Raw genomic sequence first — 25,395 nt, forward strand, 5'->3', positions numbered from 1 at the left:
AAACAGTTTACCTGAAAACAACAGGAGAGGGTCCACAGAATTTATGAAGGGTTTTCTTTATGTTGTCACTCAGAGTAGATTCATCTAAGTACCAGGTGCTTTGATCTGATGCAGAGGGTCCAGCAGTGGGATCTTGACAAAAGAATAACACATATACAGTCTGCAGGCTTTGAAGATATTTTCCTCTGTGTGCCCAACCACAGAGATTATAGGGAGTACACAGGCAGTGTTACAGTTTATTTCACCCATTGCAGAACTCACTATTCAGAACTATCTTAAAATGCTATCATAACATTACCTTAACCACTGACAACACTAAATTGGGAGACATGGCTGTCATGTTGAATGGTAGCACTACAACCAGTGGCACCAGAAGAAATTAAAGGACTGTGCTAACAGAAACTTCATGAAGTTCACTGAGGAAAAATGTACACTTCTGTACCTGGGACAGAAAACCCCTCGCATCAGTACAGATTAAAAACCAAATGGCTATGTAGCGGATAGGGCTTGGTGATTATGGTGGATGCCAAGCTGAACACAAACCAATGGCAAACTTTCACTGAAAACACAAAACAAAAAAAAAAAACCCAACCTGCAAACTAGAATATATTAAGAAAAGCACAGCTAGCAGATTTAAGGAACTTATTTTATCCCTCTCTACCTGGCACTGGTAAAGTTACACCTGGAATATTGTATCCAATTTTGGGTCCTCCAGTCCAGGAACGATACTGAGAAACCAGAGAGGATATCGTGGAGGGGTATCAGGATAGTTGGGAGCACGGAGCACATGATCTATGAGGTGAGATTCAGGAAGATGGGCTAATTTAATCTAAAAAGGAGAGGGTGAGGGGTGATCATTAACAGCCTACAACTGCTTGGAATCACAAACACAATGCAAACGAATCCTTCTTGGCACTAGAAAACTATAAAAACGGGTATTCATACGGGACATCAGGAAAAAATTCTTGACCAAAAGGGTAAGGCAGCACTAAAACAGGAATACTCTCTGGCAACCAAGACTTGGCTAAGCTAGCCCAAGCCACAGCTAACCCAATCTAGTGTTGCAAACAGTCCTGTTTCAAGTAGGAGTTTGGAGAGGTCCCCTCCAATCAAAATTTCCAGGAGTCTATCATAAATACTGACTTAAAAAGATAAATCTTTTGTTAGAAAGGTGCATTGTTTGACATTCCCTTCCTCTGCATATACTCTGAGTCATCCATTACATCAACAATTGCCTGTTTCTGTGCCATATATATGTGCAAGTGCCTCTAAGAAGCACTTAACCCTTTCCCTTGACCTCCACCTGCAATCCCAGCTACGTGATAACAGACCAGTTTAGAAACTCAAAGCAATGGAAATATATCCACTTCCTAGGTGTGGCACAGATTACTGAAATAAAATATATCAAGGTTACCTGGGGCTCCACACACTGTGTTGATGGCAGTAGACTGAGAAGATAACAGCTCATCCAGCAAGCGCTGAGCTGTTGGAAGAATCTGAAAACATGATGCAAACTTTCAATATACACAGTATTTCTTATCCTGATATACCCAGCCAAAGATTTGCCTGGATTTTCATGACTGAAGCACTCTCATAATTTCAGAAGTATCGAATACACACCATCATGTTTTGGGAAAGGACGATAGAGGGTGCTAAAGATTATGCAATAACAAACCAGCTGTTACACTTTCTCCTCTCCTTTCTCAAAGCAAAGTCATATGCAAGACTTACTTCCTACATTCACACCTTAAGAAGTAAACAAAAACACCATAGGTTATTAATTTCCTTCTAATTTCTTGAGTAGCAGCAGCCCACAGAGAGTGATACTGCAGCTAATTTTGAGAGATATGGAAGCGACTGTAGTCAAGGTCACCATTTTTCTGCACTTTGAATGTTCTTTATTTCTTGTTCCCAAATCATTTCTCTAAAACCCAAGCTAATGGGAACAGAGGAGCAAACTATAAATTACATCTATACATAACTTTTTGGGCAGACTTTAGCTTATTTACCATCCTGTTAGCAAAGGGACAATCTATATATTAACTCAGACACAACAGTAAGCTAAGGCAATGTCAGCACTAAAGTAATCATAGCTTCTGGACAGTTCAGAGCATAAGCAGAGAAGGCTCACACCTGATTGCAAAATCCTAAGTAGATATACCCTTAATGTCCTCTTTTTGAAAGAAAAATGCACAGTAGAAAGCATTTTTTCCCAAACTAAGTCTGGGTTGAAACCACAGATCCATTTAGCCTTTAGCATGCACACTTACAACAGGTTAGGCATATAGTTAGGATCTAAATGACTTGCAACAGAATGTCTGATATCCCCCCACCTCTCTCCACACAACAGCTGAGGTTAAAGATCACACTTACTGTAAAGCAAGGTACATTCAGTACATCTATATTTACAAATAACACGGGTCCATCTCAAACAGATGGAAGAAAAACAATGCTTCAGAAGGATATTTTGCTTTTCAGTCACCTGAAGAAACAAACTCAGCATTAAGCTATTCTTGTACCTTCTTCCACTACTACATATTTTACGTCACCACAAAGCAGAAAAGTCACAGGTCTAGGCAATGTCACACCTTAAGGTTGAAGTATCAGGGACCTGCAGTGACTCTCCTTCAGGCATTTTTGCCAAGATATTCATATTTAATTGGAATAGGAGTACTGCCTTCATGAAGGGAAAAAGCTCTTGGGAGAAGAACTGGGTAATAAATTCCAGCTGCTCAGAATCACTGACATTTTCATAGATATGGAAAACACTTTCTACAGAGATTTTGCAAAACATCTCCTTATCTAGCTGCGTTTCTACAGACCACCATCCCTTTACACTTGAAAGTAATTAAGCATTATATATTGCTGTACCATAATGTCATTCACAAGCTGGAAATAATTATAAAATAAAATCATGTATACAGCCTACTCTAATTCTACATCATGTAGTCAAAATATGGGGTCCCAAGGTATCAGAGTATCTATATCCACTCAGAAACCTTGAAGACCGGGAATGAGACTGTTGGAAGAGTTTTGGGGCATGCCTTTCTTTTTTCAAGGGAATTACACAACACAGGTTAAGATGCACCTGCCAATAAACCCCAAACTTTTCTGTTGGGCAGCATCCATCAGATTATCTTGCAAGATAGTAATATTTAAATTAAATAATCTAGACGTTCCTGGCTACACAGCTGGTACACATTACCAAAGGAGAAATAAACCCTGCAAAAAGGAGCAGGCACAGAATATTTGAAAGCAAGCAACTCGCATGCCATTCAGGAAAAAACTACCACCACTGCTAGCCTTTCAAAACCCTCCTATTATTAAGCACCAGACTATGTGACATAAAGCTCAAAGTCCTTAAGGAGAGAAGAAAAGCTTTGTCTGTTACATAATGCAGCAAGAAGCACACACTATTGGTGCTGAACTGTCTGCAACAAAAACCCCAGTATATTTATATCACTTCCATATTATACGATTCCTTGATTTCCGCTCATAAAAAGATTAGTAATTCTGTAGGAAATTTAGAGGATGTTTTAGCAGTAGAATACCTTAGTGTCCCATGCACAGCACCATAATACGAATTTTAGGCACATGCTGACAGTAATCTAACTCCTACTTAATACATTATGCACACACTACTGAAATGTGACAGATATCCATGCAGGTCAGTTTTTCTCAACTCCTTTGGTTGAACCAGCATAAAAAAATTGCTAAGCCCTTATTTTTTTAAAGCAAACATTTCACAATCACTTAGGTATTTTCTGCAAGCATTTTAGGCACATGATATAAATGACCTGGCCTTGAACAACGTAGATATTTAAGGGGTAAGAGAGCAGATTTTGCCTTTGACTAATTAAATGTCATGTCTACTACTTTCCATAACCCAAATGGTTCTTATGAATCACCAAGAAGCTATACTGGGGACAGTCAAAAGGTCACCAGTTGGGTGCATTAGAAAGTGCCCACCTAAGGCATAGACAACACATCCCCTGGGTAGTCTTCTCCACTTAACTAACCACACACACAAGAAACAAGCAACCTGATTTGTTCTGACCCAAGTTTTTCACCACCATGCATTTATTTTATTGTGTTTGATCTTCCACAAGCTAAGCGCATAGTCACACTAATATGAATAGCCACCACTCTCCTTTCTCCTTTTAAGACACTTCTAATCTTTTACTTGGCAATAGACAATTGTCAAATAATAGAATGGCAAACCTGAAAAGTGCAAGAACTGAAAGCCTTCCCAGCAACTCACAACTGAATAGCATAAGTGGTTATCTTGCAACATAAGACATCATATAAATTGACCCAAAATAAAGATAACTGAATTTAACAAAAAGTCAGTCCCTATCAATTGTCCCCATTTACCTGTTGTGGAAGTTCACTGATTAGGTACTGAGCAAATTTTTGCAATTGGTCTCTTTGTAGCCGAGACAAGGACTCAGAAACAGGTGCTCGTAAGCATACCGCAGATGCCTGAAGAAAGAAAAGGAGATATGAACTGCCATTAACAGGTCAGACTTAATGAAGCTGTGTCCACTGAATGAATGAAGTGTCATGAACAGTAGCTATGCTGATGCTTATCATGCTTGGTCTTGATGGACAATTTTTCTTCTGTAATTACATGGTGTGTTGCAGACAAGATGCAAATAAGTTGTCTATGCTTTATAAAAAACTGGTTTTAAGAGTTTCTTTTCAAGGAAACTGCTTTAACAGCTGTGCTTAAGGTCTGTTGTTGCTAGCAGTTGCACAAATACTGGCAGGGATTTCACAAACAAACCTCTAAAATAGGACATTATTCTTTAAGCTTCTGGCAAACCAACCAGTTCGGGAGGGGTGGGGTGGGTGGGTGCTGTTTCACAGAATCACAACCACCTCATTTATCTCATTAGAAGATTGAAGAAAAATCTTAAAATCAGTCTCTTTCCATATCTTAGAACAACTTAGATGATAAAAAACCACACCACTAGTTTCTTAACCTTTTTCACTCTACAGAACAAAAAAATGCCCAAATGGGACCTACCTAAAATTTAACCTGAAAACAGGCAAGAGCAGTTTGATAGTAAAGATGTTTCTGATATTGATCTGTCTACATAGAGCAATATACCTTGGCTTGCAACTTGCTAGTGTCAGCAGTCGGTACATACAAACATGAAAATCCTTTCACTATCATTTTTTGGGTAGAAGAAAGGATTAGAGGGAAAATAATGATTTTTATCTTACACAAGGTTCAAACTTTGAGTGTAAATAATAGAAATGAAAATTTTTTTCCTATCCTCACTCTCCATACTCACCTTTTAAAACTGGAACTAATAATTCAAAGCTGAACCCATTTTTTTGCCAACTCTGCAGTCTTAAGTACAGACAGTATTACAATGATTTCACAAGAGTATCAATTTAAGCCTATCACTATTTTCCATTGTGAAATATTAACAAGCTTCAGCAGGTTATTAGCACTTATTTAAGAATCTGGAGTTGATCATAAGCGTGTAGCTATAAAATGTTCTGTGACAGCAGAAAATCTTCTGTTCCTTTCCATCATCCAAGCTTAATCCTTCCTTAAGATGTATTTCTCAGCTTCCCAAAGACTGAGGAAATTAATCTGTATGCAAGACTGAACCCTCAACTTGTGTATTTCATGTTGATTCTATGCATTTTCACCTGGAGTTCATTGGGATAAGAAACACCTACTTTTCACTCTATATAAGGCCTCACAGAATACAAGCAGTCAAATAAAAACATAAACTTAAATGACTGGTTGAAGTCTACAAGTCAAAATGACAGTTACCTGCCTCAGTATGTGTTGAACATAAAGGCCAACAGTGATCAAAATTACTTTCCTTCTGCACTCTCATCAAACAACCTAAAGAAGAGCTTTCAAATCCCATATTTACAAAGACCTTTAATAAAAGACTAGCTATTGGTGACCTTTCACTCCTTGCAGAACTGAAGGACAAATGAGCAATTCTAGCATTTAAATGAGAAACAGGAAGGGGCCAAAAAGGACTCTGTATCTACTCGTAGCAATTTGCACATTATCAAAGGACATTCTGCAGTTTAGAGCCTCAGACAATTCACTCTGCAGACTGCAACTGTGAGCACACATTTGCAGAGTCTGTAACCAAAAGGAGTGCCAAGAAAAATTTCCCTAAAGAGAGTGTGTGTTGCATGAAACTGTAACGGGGAGAGACTCAGAAAAGATGCCTAGGGAAGAGCAGAACTGTATTTAAAGGCCTACATTGTGTATCCGGAAGAGGCAGAGCGCCACGACGTGAGCACACCACTTGGCCCCAGCTCCACAGGTACAGCTACATGATGTGATCCTGCATCGGTCAAACATCACCGCCACGTTGTACGCACCTTTGGGTGGCACCATCTGTGGGGGTACCACAGTGGCACTTAGATGGAAACCTGTTAAAATTCAAAGTCCAAAGTTACTCTTCTGGTGCTTGGGAGACAGATTCAGCTAGCACAGAAATGTAGGTATGTGCCATTTAAACAGTGAAACAACATCTCTAGCAACAACATCCGTATGGGGATGGACATGAATTTAGAGTCTCCAGCACTGGTTTCTTCCTAATCAGCTATGGCAGAATATTAGCAGAGAGGCATAACATGTTATAAAAGGTTCAAAAATATCAGCTTTTAATACATTAATTTATTTATATACTTACTTCTATTAATATTTAACAAACAAAAGCAGAACTGGAAAAAGCCATCACTGAAAAGTGTGGTTTATCGGATCACAGGGTCAAAGCTAGACTACGCATATTTTAGGCATGGTTTCTATGTTAATTAACTCTAGCAATGGTGCAGAACAGACAGGTGACTTCTTCAGAATTATTTCCAAGTCAGTCAACTTTCATAATTTTACAGTGAACTAAAGAAGGCAGCACTTTCACTTTGTGGCTTCAGAAGCTACCCATTTCTCATAAATTATCTATCTCCTTGCAATTTCGTGAATATCCCATTTTTATAAACCATGTACTCAGAAAACAAAAACCCCCTCTTGCTCAGACTAAAATCAGTGGAAATGGGAAACTCCAACAATAACACTTGAGCAAATCCAGCCCCATTAATCTGTGATCAAACAAATAAATTATAAATCTCATCTTAGGCAGGATGACAAAGAACTTTAATGAGGCTTGGCTTCATGTAAACTCATGTACAATGCATACCAGTTGCACTCATAATGCAGCTTCCTCTACAGATAATGGTTATCTAGAGGCATACATATTACAAGCAGGAAAAGGCCATCAGGAACATGAATCTTCTACTTGTCTTGAAGGTCCCTATCTCCAGTTAATCAATCTCTACAGCAATGAGTATAAGCCTCAGAACCTTTCTGCTAGTCTCAAATTCTTTTTTAATGAAGCATAGAAAGCACCAAGGGTATCAAAGCTATAACCAAAATTCAGTCCAACAATCTACCTCAAGTGAAAAAATATGGCTTGGGACAGGTGATTAAAATAGTTTCTCCATCATCAGCACAGGGAAGTACATTATAAATCCACGCTACTAAGTTTTTATTATGATATTGTGAGATTATAATAATGATGGTGTTCAGGAGTACACGTGACCTACTAAATCCCATTTAAAACAATGTGCACTATTTCTTTCTCAAAATATAATCTCTGTGCCCATACAAACTTGCTCTTACCTTGCTTAACCTTTCTATTTCTTGTGTTCACCAGAATTCAAAATCCTCTTCCTGATGTGGGTGATTATTTTGATTAGTACGCATAATGCCACCCAAATTCTTCAGCCATTTCAGCAATTGGAACAGAATCAAAACAAAACAAGGCATTCACGCAAAATTACTGCACTGCTTATTACTAGCTACAGTTCTAATTTACGTTGCACACTTGGATAATACAACCCAAACAGTTCAGCTAGTCCTTCTGTTATACTAGAAGCATCTCAGACTAATGCCAAAATGCCCTAATTTTCACAAAAGCAAATTAAGCATTTCACAAATCGGAATTGCAGCAATTCTGTTTCACTGAGAAAAAGAAGTATTCGAAAGGTGGTAGAGAAGAATGGGTCACAGCTATACACTCTTATCAAGCTCCTACCGTGAAATTTTTATTTGTATATGGAAGACAGCTGACTGATTAAATGCAAAGAGGGAAGAACAGTTATAAAAAGAGACAAGGAAAATTTAAGGGCTTCAGCACGACATATCATCAGCTTCAAGTCAAACTGTATCTTGATGAACATGTCTGCCACTGACACCACTAATTCAAGCAGCTCTGCCCAATTCTTTTGCACCACCAGTCTTGCTGTGCTGAACAACTGTTTTTGGGATGGCACAGGACACCATACCAGCAAAAAATTTATGGTTACTTTTACCAGGAAAAATACCACAATTCAGTTCACTGCACAGCTTACAAAAGTCTGAGCCTTCAGGAACTGAAAAGGTGACTATGAGGGGGACTATTCTGGAGTGCTTTAGCCCAACACTACTGTTTAAAGAAATGTACTTGTTTACAGTCAAAAAAAAAAAAAAAAGTGCAACTTTTGTCTTCTGCAGACCACAGCTCTTACCCTACTGCTTAAAAGTGAAGACAAGAATCACATCTACTGCACACCTGAGTGACCCGGCCACCTCATGGAGACCACAAATATGTTCTTCCCTCCCACCCATCCCCTGCTCCCACTACCCAGTAACGGTTTATCTACTCCATGCATAACAATACATTACATTACAAAAACAAGTCTGCATGTACCAGGAGCATTCATTCTGCAACTGCATGTAGCCCACTAGAAAAAACTAGTATCTATACCCTATTCTTGGCAAGCTCCACTCCCAGCAGACCTCAAGAATGAGCTGCAGGCCAGAGGAATTGCTCTGTCAGGAATCTCACCCCCCTGGCTACCGTTTTTCTTAAATGCACTGTGGGCACAGAGCAAGCTTAGTGCTTCTGTGAAAGCACTTTGGCTTTCTAAACAGAAAGTGCATCTTATACTTATGAGCACCAGATTTACTACTCGTGCACAGAACAAATATGTCAAGCAGCCAGCATCAATGCTTCAGAGGATGTATCAGGTACATGCACTGTACAACATACTCGACATGCGCAAAGAGCACCAGGAGTGATCTACTGCACCCATGAAGCAGGTTTTATCACCCAGTGAAGAAGGGGTAGCAGCACACTGTCCTCTCTGACACTCAGTTAAGGCACATGGTTTCATCAAATGTAAAAGCTAGAAATAATCAACTGCTGCCTAGACTAGGTCGTACAGAATAGAGATGGCTTCTTTTTCAGTCCATAACCTATCCTTCTCACTGCTTTACCCCAGAAACTTAATCTTGCAGGAGAAGTATCCAAAAGAAATGTATGGTTCCCACTGGTTCAAATCCAGTTTTTAGAATTTTAGGATAGCTACATCAATGTCGTTTGCATTTAGTATTTATTTTATCATGAAACTCATTTATTGTGAAATTTCAGGTCTGTTTATTGATTTCTCTGAGGTCCTCCTAGTCCTTGTGATTTCAGGTGGAAATGCACAAATTTGAAATACCCCAAGCTACTCAGTAAGCAACTGGAATGAAAAGATTTAAGTGACCTATGAGTTAACAACACCCTGCTAAGAATAATTCTTGCAATACAGGTTCCAAGCTTTCTTCATTGATATTTGGTAGTTCTGATGCCCCTGTAACAATGACAGCAAGCACACCTCCGCACAGAATTTAAGAACTTTTTATCTGGCTTTCCCAGGACTAATAGAAATGGGAAAACAAGAGCTGAACAAAAGCTTTTAGACAGGAAGTAAAAGCAAGGCCATTTTGGACATTTGTTTCTTTTAAACCAAGACAGGAGAATCTCTAAAAAGTGGAGACTTAGAGACACTATTCAAGAAGATGCAAAGTTAGAATCCAGACTGAACCTGCTGCTGCCTTCCTCATTTGTTAAAAAGAAATTAAGACTATGATAGAAAAGAAGTCCCTGAGATCAGCAACTACAACACACCTATCTGAGAACAGCAATAACGTCTTCAGCACAAGGAGGTGGGTATATGACTGCTACTAAGGAAATGTGCAGGAGAAGGTTTACAAAAGCCAATTCTTTGTGTATACACAGTCGAACACTGTAAAAAAGTGGGGTTTTGGAATGTGGTGAAGAGGTGCTATTGTTCAGAAATTATGGATATGGATTTGCATGTGGACAAGATGACTAAGATTACTCATTGATGTTTAAAAAAAAATTATACTGCAAAGGGAAATGGGACAAAAAGAGCACAAAGCACATTTCAAGCTTTGCCCTATTGATCACAATATCACAATGCACTGCCCAATCCCCCCCCCCAAATCAAATCCCCTCTCAAGGGCCACTTCATTCTCTGTGTTTCTTTCCCCTTTGTCAGTATATGCAACCACACACCTTAAAGTCGTTCGGAGTAAATGACTGAAATTATATCCATCCCACCTGTACTGCCCAGCTTCTGGGCTGCTACTCATGGAAAAAAAAAAAATAAAAAAATCTGTCCATTAGATGAAGTTTCTTTACTAAGGAGGAAACAACATCACTGTTTAAACAAAGTTACTTCTTTCCCTTGCACACACATAATCCTTTGCCAAGAAGCCCAGTTGCTGTATGTGTACTTAGAAGTCCCTCCCCTGTATCATTCACCGCCTCCTCTTTTTCCCTACTCCTCTCCTCCTCCCCCAAACACAGTTTTTGCACTAATATTCCTAGCCTTTGTTCATTTACATTGCTTTACACCTCCTCACCTTTTTAATTTATTACTGAAACAAGTTTCGACCACAGTCTTAGCACTGTATATTAAATATTCTGCTCTTTTCCATTGTAAAAGTCCCAGGAATTACTGAATTTCAGCCAGTTTCATTTTAACTCATTTTGTCTCTCTTAAATATTTGCCTTCCTGAAGTTCAGCAGATGCCTTAGAGGCCTCTCACAGCATTTCAGTCCTGACATCAGGAGCTTATGAATGCACTCAAAAGTCAGTTTAATCCTATTTAGCTCAATTTCGTTCATGTTCCAAAACTACTATCTGGTCTCACTGAAAACTCAATATACCTTATATATGAGGAAGTATTTCACTTCCATTCCCAAGAATTCCTGCTACTGTTATTACAGTAGACAATGGACAAGGTAAAATTCTTTCAGATGCTTTACCCTATATTCAAATAACAGTTCATTAGTCTCTTGCAATTTGCCTATCTCAATTACTATCTCCTCCTCTTTTTGTTATCCCCAAACTTTTACAGTACAAGTCCCTTTTATTCCCTTTTTGAGGGTCCTTTACCTAAATTTATTCATTCAATTGATCACAGAGAGTTAAGTATTACTGGTACTAGCAACTAAACAGGCCCATAGAAGTCTCTATCCCTCACCACAGGAGAACACAGGAACTTTCCTCCTTAACATTATACACCTTTTTTTATTATCATTTTTCTTATTCCAACCAGGCTCAGTTCCCACATGCCAATTAATATTCTAATTCTAAAGTTTAGACTTGCAGAAAAAACACCACATCTGCATTGGATTGATATGGCCCGCCTTGACATACTAGTGTCTTTATTTCACATAATGCCTCCCTGTCTAACAGTTGTCACTGGAAAAGCCAGCTCAACATTGTTCTTTACTTCAAAGGATTTAATGAAAAAGCCAGAGTCCAATTCTTTAAGACAAGGTTAGCTTCTATAACCATAAAATATAAAAAGAACAAGATAAGTGAGGAGAAGCAATAAAACCCACTGTCCAGCAACAGGGATTTCCTTCTGCGAAAATGTTACATGACTAACTGTATTACTAATACAACTCTGTTGCTACAAGAATAATTAAACCTTGCAAACTTCCTCTCTGCCATACACACACTTCAGGCAAGGCATTCATTTGATCAGACCACTAGAAAACCAAGTTCTCTTTATCAACAAGGAATTTAAGCATTATGGAGACAAAGGCATTCTATACAGTTTTTTCCAAAACACTTGAGACAGATTAAGGATCTAATTTTCAGAAAATTTCTGGCTTTTCACTCAGTTTCACAGCTAACCTGATTGAGGCTGAAATAAACATAGTATTTACCTCAAGACATTATAAAGAATACATGTGGCAGGGAGTTTAGCCTAGGATGCCAGAAAAGTTCATTTTGAGACATGGTCATACCACCGCTATCCCATTGCAGATATGGTTTGGGGAATCTGAAATATCTAGAGATGCGCAGCTGCAATGTTCTTACCTATCTGGAGAGGGTCTTTGACAGCCCTCACCCGGAACAGCTGCTCCCCTCGCTGGAACTCATCTGCACTGCCATTCGCCAAACATGAGTACAATCTGCAAGAGATGCCCATAACATGTCAAGATCAGTCTGGTTTTGAGAAACTTCACAGTATTATTCTCTTGCATTCTTTGTTCACATGGCTTTTTAAAAATCCTTACTATCTTCATCTTTAAGATGAAGTCCAGCTCTTTTCTGCCACTTTTCCATTACAATTCAACCATTACAAAAATCGTTAGTCTCTTCCTAACTGGGTTTGTGTATAGCCACTGGCATTTCTAGGAATTTCAACCTAAGGCTCTGAAATACAAATTCATTCATAGCCTAAAATTAAGCTTCAATGTTAGCATGCCACAGTAAAAACTCTTTGCACTTTTAGATGAGTTACATGCATGCTCACATGAGGTTTTTTTACATCTGTGCTCATCAGAATAATGAACATGTACAACAACCAACTGGCTTGCTCTATTCCCCCACAGGTGATCTTATGAATTACATCAGCACTTCTGACATTACCTCCCCCATCTGATACGAGAACATTAGACAAAAGCATCTAACAACTTTCAGGATGATTCTATCTAAAAGAGTGTAATATCACTACTTTGCAACAAAATTCTGAATGCATGGTTACATGGGTAGGCCTCCTATAGTATAAAAGCTTCAGCAAAAATACTTTGGTAAAAGATCTAAAAGCACAGGTTTTGACTACATACTTACACAATTTATGTAGAAACATAAGCAATATAGTCATCTCTCTGACTGTATCCGCTCTAATCACTGATGTACTCAGCAAATTCTGATTCCCCTACTTAACACCAACAAAAGGCTTGCACAGCATACTGAACTAGACCTCCCTAGCAATTTCTGAGCCCAGTTAAAGCTCTGACTCAAGCAACAGATTCAAACTGGAAAGAATACTGCATAAGACTAACATAAGGACAAAACTCTACAAACTAGTTACTGTCAGGGAAATTAAAGGATGCATTTATTTTGCTATCATTTACACACAAAACCTCCACGTGTACATGCTTTGCCTGGGACATATGCAGCGCAGCTCACCCCAAAATAAAACCCCGTATCGTAGTATATCCCACAGTAATCCATCCACATATCACAAAATGCACATGAGAACAGCAGAAGCAGCAAACATACAGGACATCAAACGGACAACAATTCTCCACTAGTGAACAGAACTTTTCCTTAAGCATCAATGAAACAGAAATAGTATTAATTACCTGATATCTTCCTCATTTTCTGGGAAACTCCAGAAGGCGATTCGAAGCTGCAGTTGCTCAGGCACTGGAGGATAAACTTTCTCCACCACCTCAAATGGAATGTGAAATGCAACCTGTTTTGCAGACAGTTCCACCAATGGGATCACCAGCCCATCTAGCAAGACAAGACATAAAATGCAATCAGCCATTCAGAGAACAAAACTCACGAGAGGCTAAAGAGTTCAGAGCAGAGAGCTCTTCCACTTCCTCTCTTATCTCACCAAGTTCAAGGACCAATTTTGATAGACAGTAAAAGGCAGCACAGAAATTTTCTGAAGAATTGCCTGCCAACCTTACTACTTATTTTCAGCCCCCTAGGGCATGGGTACACTTTCCTAAAAAAACAGTCCTTTGTCAGGGGAGCTACATTAGCCTAGCAGACATCAGTGGCTCGAACTTTGTCTCCAGACAAAACTGAAGCCATTTAGCAAGACTTAAGGTAACCAAATATTTTTCACACATTTCTGTTAGAATATGGCAGCAACACGCCATGAATGCCAGGTAGTTACACAGAGAATAACTGTTACAGTGTATATGCACAAGACAGCAACGGAAAAGTTATCCAGGAACCTTAGTATTGACCTTTTTGGTAACATTCAGTATTCAGCTATTTACAAGATTTTAATTTCATTTAGTATTTATTGTTTTATTCCCCTCACTACCACCTTTTGTACAATACCTGTCTTTATTTTTCAAGTTCTTTACAGAAGCAACTGGGAATTCCCATGTTTGTACAGGGCTCACTACACTAAGCCCATGAGGATCTTAACTGAAGGCACCAAGAGCTTTATACAAACACATTTAACCACCACCTTTCTACCAAACCAACTCCACTTTTTATCTTTTTAAGCGCAGATGAAGATTTCTTATCATCAGGCTATGGGAGCCTTATGTTTCTGCTTCACTCTAAGCTAGATTACACTCATATACAAAATGCCAGACTTGCCTTATCTGCAAGCACCTCACTGCTTTACCGAGATCACTTCCTGATCCATCACTACAGCAGTCTTGTTTCCCCCATCTTCCAAACCCTGTTGCCAAGAACCTTATTAAGTCACTTTCAGATATTTGATGTTATGTCTCCTCACCTCCCTAACCAGCTTCTAAAAACACCACTGGAAGCCAGAATGTAAACCAATCTGACCCTCAGCTTTCCCTCCCCACCGGCCTCCAGGCAACATATCAAAGGAAAACTTAAGCCCTGATGTCAGTAAGCACTTTCTCACCCTTTGCCTAGAGATGCCCTCCAGTCGGAACAGCTGGGAAACAGATAGGAAAGGAGAGGGCTTTGAAAGTGCATGCACGCAGCAAAGCAGCCAACATCTCCCCCAGTACTGAGCAGACCTGTCAAATGGAAGGATTACATAAATATGGAAAGAAAATACAGTTTTCAAACATCCACATTTATGAATTTTTGATTGCAGTGAAATTAGATTCATTAGGCAGCATTCCTTTCTCCCAGACAGAGTTAGTCTTTTACTGTCAGGATTGTATCTCCATCACCACTAACTTTTACTCTACGTTATAGACAGAGCCTCTGTTTTACAGTGCTATAATCCCATCCACAAATGTGAGAGCAGCAAATTGTAAAATGAACAGTGATGGAAAAATGGAGTGTCCCTTTCTCTACAGCTAGCAGATAAACAAGATTGTGGCAGAAAAGTCATCTCATTTCCACTTTTGACAACTGGAACAGGTGTAAGGCTTTCATTAAGTCACTAAAAAAAATTACTATCTTTTATTAGTCACTAAAAAAAAATAATACTGTTTTTAATTAGTGCAACATAGTCAAGTTAAATATCATTGCTGCTACTCCAATAGTAGTAGTAGATACCACCAAAGGTCTAAACTGAGGCACTTTAATACTTGAAATTACACTGAGCAATGAAAGGAGAGGTATTCCTTGTGGTTTTAACTGCACTGTTTGTATAGAGGCACTTTATCCAAGTCTTTCATTATACAATACTAGAAAAGAGATAACACCTAAACAACCTCTGCAAGGTACAAGACTCAAAAAAGACTTCAGTACCGGGTGAAACACCTGCACATTCTTCAAAGAGCTGCAAGCCTGCAGCCTGGATGGTGTTCCTTTTTACAAGGATTTGGTGCTGGGTACAAAGGTCAGATTAGAAATGATAAAGACAGACTGAGTTGACAAAAAAGCAGCAAAGGCAAATACATTCTGCTTATTATTCTATCAGTACACCTTACTCTTAAAAATATTTTACTTTACTGTTGCAATGGACTATGACACACATACAATCAGTGGTACTAGTAGAGCAGTATTGGTACTAGGAGCAGCAGTACGATCACTGCAATTACCCTCAAATTGTGTATCTAGAAATAAACTTTTTGAATGAATCTCTGTTTAGGACTCAAAGGAGAGTATGCAGGGTCTAATTTAAGCACCTAACTCAGACTATCCAGCCGCAAAAGGGTAACTGCAATTACCCTCCATTACATAGTGTGGCTGTTCCCTTCCAAGCTAAACTAAACTAACTCAAGAAAAATACTTTGACGAGTGTTACTGAAATTACCTCTCCTGAGAAAGCATTTCTTCCAAGTGGGAAGACAACATGAGCCCTCCTCATCTGCTCCAGTGCAAGTCCAGTACAAGTCAGCCAGCTTGATTTTAGCAGTTTTACACAGCGAACTAAGGTAACAGGCTGACTTTGCATTGAACTCATTAACTGATTCATCAGCTGTATTGTGTTAGTAGTAATCAGCAGAAGACAGGTGGCCAATTATCTGGCATATCATAACCCACAGTCAAACATTCACAGCACACAGCTTTGACATTTTCAGAACAAGGTGAAAGTAGTAAAACCTGGTGGGGAAGAAATAATCTAAAAAGCAATAATCTTACCTATAAGACCATGCATCTTTCTAAAATGTTTAATTTTGTATAAGGAAAAAGAGATATAGAGAAGAAGTAGTAGAAAATAACTGAAAAGTAGAAAATAATTTTCAATTATGCTTTAAGGGTGAGTGAATTCACAGTAGCTAACTTGGCACACAATGTAAATAATAAAATTAAGAAAAACTGCCCTAAGTTTCAAGGGGGTAGACCCCCCATGTAGCCAAGGTCAGACACTTATCAAGAATGTGACTCAGAGCATCAGAGGGCCTTTTCCCATTAGGGCTCCTGTAAAGTCGGCTGGATAGTCTGAGTTAGGTGCTTAAATTAGACCCTGCATACTCTCCTTTGAGTCCTAAACAGAGATTCATTCAAAAAGTTTATTTCTAGATACACAAACCCAGGACTGGTGGATTCATACCTACCTGTATCAAAAGGTATTATCAATAAAACAGACAAAAGGTACTCTCAGGCTCTATAATAAATATATTGAGGAAGGAAAAAAAAAAAGGAATAGTCTGCTAACAAAGAAAAGGAGAAAGAATCACAGCTTCAGCTCAGAAAGCAATAAGGACAGCAAGGAAGATTGCAAATTTAATATAAAAAATGATACAGTAGTGAAATCAAAGATGTAATACAAAATTGACAAATCTGCAAGATATATCTATCCAAGGGAGAAGATAATTTTAAATTGTGGAGCAAAACTAGCAAGAATCACTGCTTCCCTCTTGGGAAGCAGACATGATGACCCAAGCAGAACAAAGGAAACATTTCAAGTCTTGAAAGAATAAAGTCACAGGCAAAGCATAAGCAACCTCAAACAATTTTCACTTACAGGTTAAATGACTAGCAAAACCCAGGTCAGGAAGGGATTTTGAGAGGCCGTCTAATCTACACCTCCTATCTAAGAAGCAGGATCAAGCATATGTAAAACCATTCTGAATAAATCACATCTCACCTATTTACTGCCACATGGAACACGCAGCTTTGGTGAGGACTATCCCACCCTTTTTGCTACCGTTTTATGTGAATTACAGGTGTGATTTTTATAGCCATTTTATAACAGCTAAAACTTTAGTATAGACATACTTATTTCTGCTGAAACAACAACAACAAAACCCCTAACCCCAAAACAGCCAACACAGGCTATGCACACAAACATGCATTTTCACCAGTGGAAACAACTTCTGTGCCAGCAGGGCTTACTGACATAGGGATGCATGTGTAGCTACATTGCTTAGCCTTTCCTAACATAGGGTAGTCTGTAACAAGTTGCAGCCAACAATTATTCATAAAAACAGATCATGTTCAAACTGAGCTATTATTCCTTCAGTACAATAATTGAGTTTCCATGATAGACAAATAGAGAAGAAACTGCTTGAATAATCAGCAAAATAGGGGCCACGAGAATACCAAAGAGTTATTAAATGGAACTGAAGGAAAAACCAACTAGGCCAAGCATTGAATATATTTGTTATCTAATTAAATTATTTCCACTGGTTACTTTCATTTGACACACATCTCTAAAAATAAACTATATGTACAAGTGAATAAATACAAATGCAAGTGAACAAATCTCACAGCAAGAGAGAAGACAAAGAGCAAAGACAGGACACATTGTTTTTGCTATATATACCTTAAGAAAAATGGCATGTTACATTGCATTATCTTTTTAGAGATGAGTCTACAGCTTTGATTTTATAGTTATCCCTGGTCCCATCTCACATTTCCCCTCACCTTTCCCGCTGGCTTCAGTCCAAAATGTAACAGAGCAGACCAAAGTAATGCAACTATACACAGAACAAGAGGAAGAAAATTAAGTGAAGCACTTCTGATATCAAAAGCTAAAGTGAGAAGAACAGTAAAACTAACAGGAAATAAGCAGAGTGCAATCTTAACCAGTATGTGGGGAGTGCTATAAAACCTGTTTTACAAACCTCATTTGAAAAATGGTAAATATTACGTTGCTTTTTACAGGATTTGCCATGCAGAAAGATAAATCTGTTACTGTAGAATGCACTTCAAGCATATCTGTTTGTTTTACTTAAGTGCCTATCAGTAAACTGCCCCTTTAAGTCACTGATATATTCTCCCTCTGATACCCCTTAAAACCAAAAAGTGCTGAGAACTCTCAAGTATGGGCAAGCAGAGCAAGCATTACATTTAACCATACCATACCTAAATCAAAACTCTTCAAAAATACTTGGTTTCTTACTATTTTCTATTTTTTGTACATTTCCTTCTAAAATTCTGCTGTGGGTTTTACTTTATTCTCTTGTTCTTTTTTCCTTTCTAGAAATTTATTCTCAGAGTTGATGTCTTTAAGAAGTACGTGCCAGAGAAATATACTCCGTCAGGTCTCAAACTCTGCAAGAAACATCAGAAAACTTAACCTTTGTCTTGAACTCTGTAACACTCGAAGATGAATGCTCTGGATGTACTTAAAAAAACAGTTTCCCAAGGTGAACATTGCAAAATGAAACATGAGCTTTTTAATTAAAAATTTACTCTTCATTTCAAATAAATAAGATCCAAGGTATTTAGGCCATTACTTAGACGACTTTACTTGTTCTTCTTCCATTTTACCACATAATATCCTATAAAATGCAACATATGTGTTTTTAAAAATAAACAAAATTCACCTCTGAACTGAGGATAAGTCACATGGTATGTAACAGAAGCATGTTGCAAAAGTCTGAAAATAAGATGTCTTCTCTTCCTTCAAGAGCATTTCTCACCGAAGCTCCGTCCACAAGGCTCATTAACTTTATTTCTCTTTTCAAAGAGGCATTAAATTAAGAGCAGAACTGATTCAATGGGTCACAGACATACCACCACCAGTCAGTTTGCTGTCACATTAACATTTTGCCCAGGTAGGTCCCAGGCCTACAAAGTTATCAGAAAGCGAGTATCTTCAGAAGTGTTGAACTAATATACTTGTAGCCTACATAAGCAGTAAGGGTATGTTTCTGTCCACTTGCTGGTTTGTGGCCTTCAAGCACAGACTTGTGAGATGGGTAGTTAATACCTGTCCCATACAATTTCCCAAACTTCAGGCAATATTATTAAAAAAATACAATACACTTATAATGCACTAGTACATAATACATAGAAATGGTGGAATATTAAGAGCATCCTTGAATAGTCTTGGGATTACAATCTTGGGAGTAAATCAGACTAAGCACAATTAAATGTAAGCTTCATGATGCAGTCACAAGCAGGATAGCTATGTTTTCAAAGAGGTAAAGGAAAAGTTCGCCACTTGAGTAGAAGAGATACTGCAGCTACTCTAGTCTGTGCCTGTAAGACTTGGAACATACGAAGACTTTACTTGGAACACATATGATGTACTGAACCACAACCATCAAGCTCCAGAAGGAAACTAAATACTTAACATTAAAAAAAACAACTGAAATAGTTAACATAATTTTAAATGTAGAGAAGAGAGAGGGACAACATACAAGCACTTAAAGCAACAGAAGTAGCATTCACCTTTAAACACCCGTGCCAAAATGGGCCAAAGTTAGGGAAGAGAGGATTTGGGATAAAAGAGTTCAAACTAAATTGAACAGCATGAGAAGCTTCAGCTGTAAAGGTTCACGGGTGAGCTGCTGGCGCAGCTATGAAGCTATACCATGCAGTAAAAGAAAGATTAGCTAGACATATGCCAAGAATAGACTATCTAATAAAGCACATCAGATAATAACGAAAAATCTCACTCAAGATGCCCTCTTTCTGGCCTGTATTCTGACTCTTACAATTAGGAACTCATTTCCCTTCAAAAAATCGTCACTCACTGGGTTGTAGATGATCTTTCCAAGTCATGTAGCTGGTCTCAGTGGTGTTCACAGTGGACACATAGATACACGCACATAGAGCACAGATTGCTTCAGCACAATTGGAACTAATGGGTGCTCTTATGGCAGGCCAGCAGACATGCCAAGTACTGAACAAGCACCAAGACTGAACTTTCTTGCCGCAAATACAGTACAAGAGAAGGAAGCAAACTGGCAAGCCAAGGAGTAAGGACCCCAAGACTGAACCAAGGCCCTGCAATGTCAGACCCTGACAGCTGAATGGACACAAAGAGCTGTCCCCCACACCCAGTCCTGGTCTAGCTTGATTACGTGCAGGATGAAGCATTTGAAAGCTGAAGACAGTGCAATATTCAAATACTGACTCCCAGCTGTCTTCAATTAGCATTCCTCTGCTTCAGATTAATAATTCCATGCCATCTTATACCAACTGAAAAAAAACCCACAACATTCCTTGTAAAAAAACAAGCAAACCACAGTATTGCTAAAAAGTAGGAGTTTATTTTCCTTTTACAGACTAAGGAAACCAATGCGAAGATACATGTTCCTGGTTCCTCAACTATTCAAGCAGTGTCAATCTTTCAAGCAGTGTCAATCTTAAGAAAATAAGCAACTCCTTTACACTGTAACACCTGCTGTACCAAGTCAGAATAAAGTTTCAGCTATTTGTTTCTCAGATACTACCCACTCTGAACCACTTCCCTGCCAAACACCTCACCATCCACAAAGCCAGCTGCAAGAACGAATGGAGAACAGTAGCCCTCGGTGGAATTCACCTGTGTGAGTTTTTCACATGCTGTGACAGACCAAGAAGGTTAGGCAAGACAAGAATAGGGATCAAATGATGTAGAAAGGATGCTACAAATGCTGCTGATGATTAACTGTTAATCAAGCTTGCTCAGAAAAGATGACTGGAGGGAGCATTCTGATTTGAGGGTTCCTTTGGTTTTGTTCTCTCTCTCTGTTTTTGTATTTTCAAAATGGCCAGACTCATAACAGGCTAGCAAGTGCAGCTAAACTGACCTAGAAAAGCAGCAAGGACAGGGCACTGTAATGCAATCATCAGGCATTTCAGGCAAAGTTAGCCACAGGAAAAGCTCTAAAAATATGGCTTTCTCCACTAGGGTTGTATGGCAGGATGATATTCTCACTATGCAAGAATGAATATATAAACACACACACACATATATATATATACACACACTTTTTTTTATATAACTGAAAACATAGCCCTAGAGGGAACTAAGTGATCAACAAACTAGCAAAATGCTCCAGAGAACAAATAAAGATTCAGTTTGAATCACTAGTACATTGATTTGCTCACAGGATAAAGCAAAAGAAAAATGAACTACCAGGGTTACTTGGTTATATTTTTCTGTCCATGTAATTCAGCTGTTAAATTTGCACATTACCCTTTTTACTGCCTGTAAATAGTGCAGAACTCTCAGGAAGGAAAGTTATCAACTAAGTATGTTTGGTTTAAGTTTAGGAACAGGTCTGCTTCTATTTGCTGTCTTCTTCCTCCTCCTCCTCCACTACTACTACGCCCGTAAGCTTACTAACAGTATTAAAACCCTAATGGGATCTGTGTTTACAAGACTTTCTTATACCTCTTATTTCCTCAACTAGAGTTATACAACTCTATCTGGATCCCATTTTGCAGCAGCGAAATTACACTGAGAATAAAGTCACAAGGTAGCAAATGCAGAGATTCAGAAGACCATGTTGAAAGAGAAAAGAAGGACTGGGGGGACACCTACATCAGCCCTAGGCCACAGAATGACATTTTTATGTACAAAGCAGTTGAGAAGATGAATAAGCAACAGAACTTTTTCATTAGCATTTACTGGATAAGACTGATGAGATTCATAGCCAAAACCCATTAAAAATACAAATCCCAGATGGGCAGATTACAGTCCAGAATTGGAAACCTCATGCTTAACTAACAAATTGCATTAACTATTACTACAGAAATTCTGTTACAACCATCACAATAACATTCTAAGAATGGCTTTTTTTTTTTTTTTCCTAATCCGATGCAAAAAGGGTTGTTTTATCCCAGGAGGGTGTCCAATTCACCCCCAAAATCTCTGCCACCTACAGCAAAAACCATGGACAGAGTCAAATTTCAGGTCAATTTGATTTCTGAAAATTGCTTAACACTACATCACAAACAGCTCATACACTTAAGTCAAAATATTTAATGGCTCAAACTATCTTTTTGTTGCTGTATTTACATATCCCTTCAAAATGAGAGAAGTATATTATTTGGCTGACTGCATAAACATATCCTGAGATCATGACTTCTGCCTCCAAGATTAAGACATTTCAGGAAGTAAGAATTAGTTTCTTCTATAAGGCAGACCTTAAAATACATCAAAATATCAAAAAAATAATACTCATTTTTTATTTGCACACAAGCCCTGTAGATTTGCAGAATACAATACTAAATCACATTGTGGATTTGGAGTAGATGAGTGGGTCTTTTTTTTCAAGTGTTATTAGTTTTAAACCTGTTAAGGCTTGCAGTTCCCCTTCTGGTCATCTGAATTATTAAAAAAAAAATTTCTGACAAAACCTTTTCACAATGGTTTTCTACACTCACTCTCTGCATGTGTACAGAGCTAAAAAAAAAACAATTAAAACCCAGCTGACTTAACTTTGCTCACCTGTGGAGAAATGGCATCAGTATTGTGCTAACATCAAGCATAGAGACTGCATCCCAAAACAATTTTTGTTAAAGAATCTGAGCACCTAACAGAGGAGGGATCCCACATACTCAGCTCAACTTCCGCTGTTTCATTATTAGACTGAGTTAAAAAGTATTTTATCTTTATGTTATTATTTTTAAAGTTACATCTTTTAAAGCAGAAAGTGTTTGAGTATTATGCCAACTCCTGGTGAGACTTCCATAAGATTTCATGAGGCATAAAAAAAAGCCCTACAAAAAGAAAGTTGGTGAGGCTTTATAATGCTAAACAATAACTGGTCAGAGAACTAAAACTTAGAAGATGCATGATATGTGTGTAAGGTCCAAGAGTCCTAACCCGCTAAGAGTTTAATTCAGTAAGAGTATGCCAAAAATCCCACAGCCAGGTCTCAACTTTCCTTGCAGTAATCATTTCTTCCTGTTAGCAAAAACCTTCTACCAGTAGCAAAACCTTCTACTGCTGTATAAAGTGGTCATGATCTAACTTCAGAAAGTCTTTCTTTGAGATGCTCTAGTTCCCACTGCCCCTCCTTTTAAAGCAAAAACAACATTGAAACAAGCAAGCAGACACTGATGAAAAGTACAGGTTCTTATGTTAGCCTGCATAGTGCACACTAATACATACAGCACTTACTTTCCCTGAATTTCTAGAGATTTGTGGGGAAATGGTTCCTTTTTTCTTCCTGCACTCTCTCCAAATGAGACTTCTCCACTGAGAATCAGACCTCCCATCCCTGTGCCACACCAGATGAGAACTTGAGACACATGGGGAGCAAGTTCAACGTCCTCTGACTGCCAGACCAACTACTCAGGTCACCTTGTGTCAGACAATCCGAACACAAATTTGTTTGGAAACTTTCACAAAATGATTCAGAATGTTCCTTCATGCCACAAAATAGCAGTGACTGCCATAATCCTACTGCAACAACAGCCAGCGGAGGATACTGTTACTCTCGTCAGAACTTAATCAATAGGGAGAAAATACAATTTAACCAAATAACATAGTACTGGCATTACCAGGTGAAAGCTGGGGAGCTTAGTACTGCTGAGCAGAGGTATGCCAGAAGAAAAAGGCCAATGCTTTCTGCTACAGGACTTTTTAGAAAATGACATAAGAAACAGCTCCTCAAGGCAAGAGGCTACAATGTACATGAAGATGGAGGCAAACTTCTCAATACACCTTCTTGAAGCAGCTGCTTGCTTCTACCCCTCCCAACTTCATCTGTGGTTTTCTGTGTCAACAAGAACACTTTTGGAAGCAAAACATCTGAAGGAATCCTCTCTTCAGAGCAGTATGAGATGTTAATAAGAAAAATAACCACTCTGTTGTGTTATTCCTCCTTTCACCACTGGTAAACATGACTAAAGAGCTTCAATATGCCCAAGTAAACCTTAACTGCCAAGCAGATAACCTGCTGCGTAATCATCCCTCAAAGGTCATCTTGCAATTAGTAGATAGAAGAAAAGCTGCACATCTGAAACCTGTTTCTGCACTCCAAAGGTCAGCTGGCTAAAGAACAGATTTCCCTTCTTTCCTTACAAATTTGTCTTCCTTACGTCCTTAAGCATCATAGCTACAACACTTTTACTATATTAGAAACCAGATCTCTAGAAAAAAAACCAAACACTTGAATCATGTCTTCAGAACTTGAGGACAAGGCAAAGGTGGAAAGCTACAAGTTATATCTGGTAACCAAAAAGATGTTTGATGGGCAAAGGGAAGGAAACAAAGATGAAACCAAAACCCACGATTTGGTTTCATGACTTCAGGACAGAAACACCAGCACATTGCTCCATCACTAAACTTGAATTCCTAAGATCCCAGCCACCTAACTTCTGCCTCATGGTTCACATAAGATTTTGTTGCAGATGCGTACAACATACCTACAGAAAACATCTGCTCAGAGCAAATGTCAGAACCTCTCCAAACACAAGACAAGTCCAGATTAGAAAGGTGTATTTTCCATTTAACTCTATTGCTTCTCCTATGCAGTAACTGTGAAAATCTTCTGCACAGGGCTGCGCTCTCAAAACTGGAGTATTCGATGTTATGTTGATGCCTTATGCCAAAGGAGATCTATTTGCCTCTTCATAAGCTCTGCATCTCAAAAGCAAAATGTCGGTAAGCTCTTTTCTCAACTCTCACCCACTCTAACACGACTGAGATCCCAAAACTGTAATACCAGCATTAGGCAGGCAATGCAGCATTCACAACTTGACAACCTCCTCTGGAAATTCAGACAAGAAAATTCTCAATCCAAACACCCTTCCATTTCCCTCCCTAAAAAAGAATTCATTTCAAAAAAAGAGCAGCCCGGGCAAGCAACCGACAGCTGTTAGAAATCCCAAAATGAACAGCAGATTCTTGTAAAGCAAGACAGGCAGTGCTACAAAACACAAATTCATGCCAGTACTGGCCAAGGTTTCATGACAAATTGGGCAGCTTGCATTCAGAATAACTCTACAGCTGATGAAGCAGACCAGCTT

The 25,395-nt window shown here is 38.6% G+C and overlaps 1 protein-coding gene across 3 annotated transcripts in view; it reads right to left on the reverse strand.

The window, feature by feature from the left end:
* The window catches only part of ZSWIM8 (zinc finger SWIM-type containing 8), a 63,427-nt gene that overhangs the window by 24,316 nt on the left and 13,716 nt on the right, over positions 1-25,395 (reverse strand). For all 3 annotated transcript variants that reach the window (XM_069796324.1, XM_069796323.1, XM_069796322.1), the window contains exons 2-7: positions 13,488-13,641; positions 12,214-12,308; positions 6,245-6,417; positions 4,375-4,482; positions 1,415-1,496; positions 12-132 (exon numbers count right to left, since the gene is read on the reverse strand). In XM_069796324.1, the coding sequence (XP_069652425.1) occupies positions 12-132; positions 1,415-1,496; positions 4,375-4,482; positions 6,245-6,417; positions 12,214-12,308; positions 13,488-13,641 (733 nt within the window). The remainder of the gene's footprint in view (positions 1-11; positions 133-1,414; positions 1,497-4,374; positions 4,483-6,244; positions 6,418-12,213; positions 12,309-13,487; positions 13,642-25,395) is intronic.

The sequence above is a fragment of the Haliaeetus albicilla genome, chromosome 11, assembly GCF_947461875.1.
Source record: "Haliaeetus albicilla chromosome 11, bHalAlb1.1, whole genome shotgun sequence".
In the NCBI taxonomy this organism is placed as follows: Eukaryota; Metazoa; Chordata; class Aves; order Accipitriformes; family Accipitridae; genus Haliaeetus; species Haliaeetus albicilla.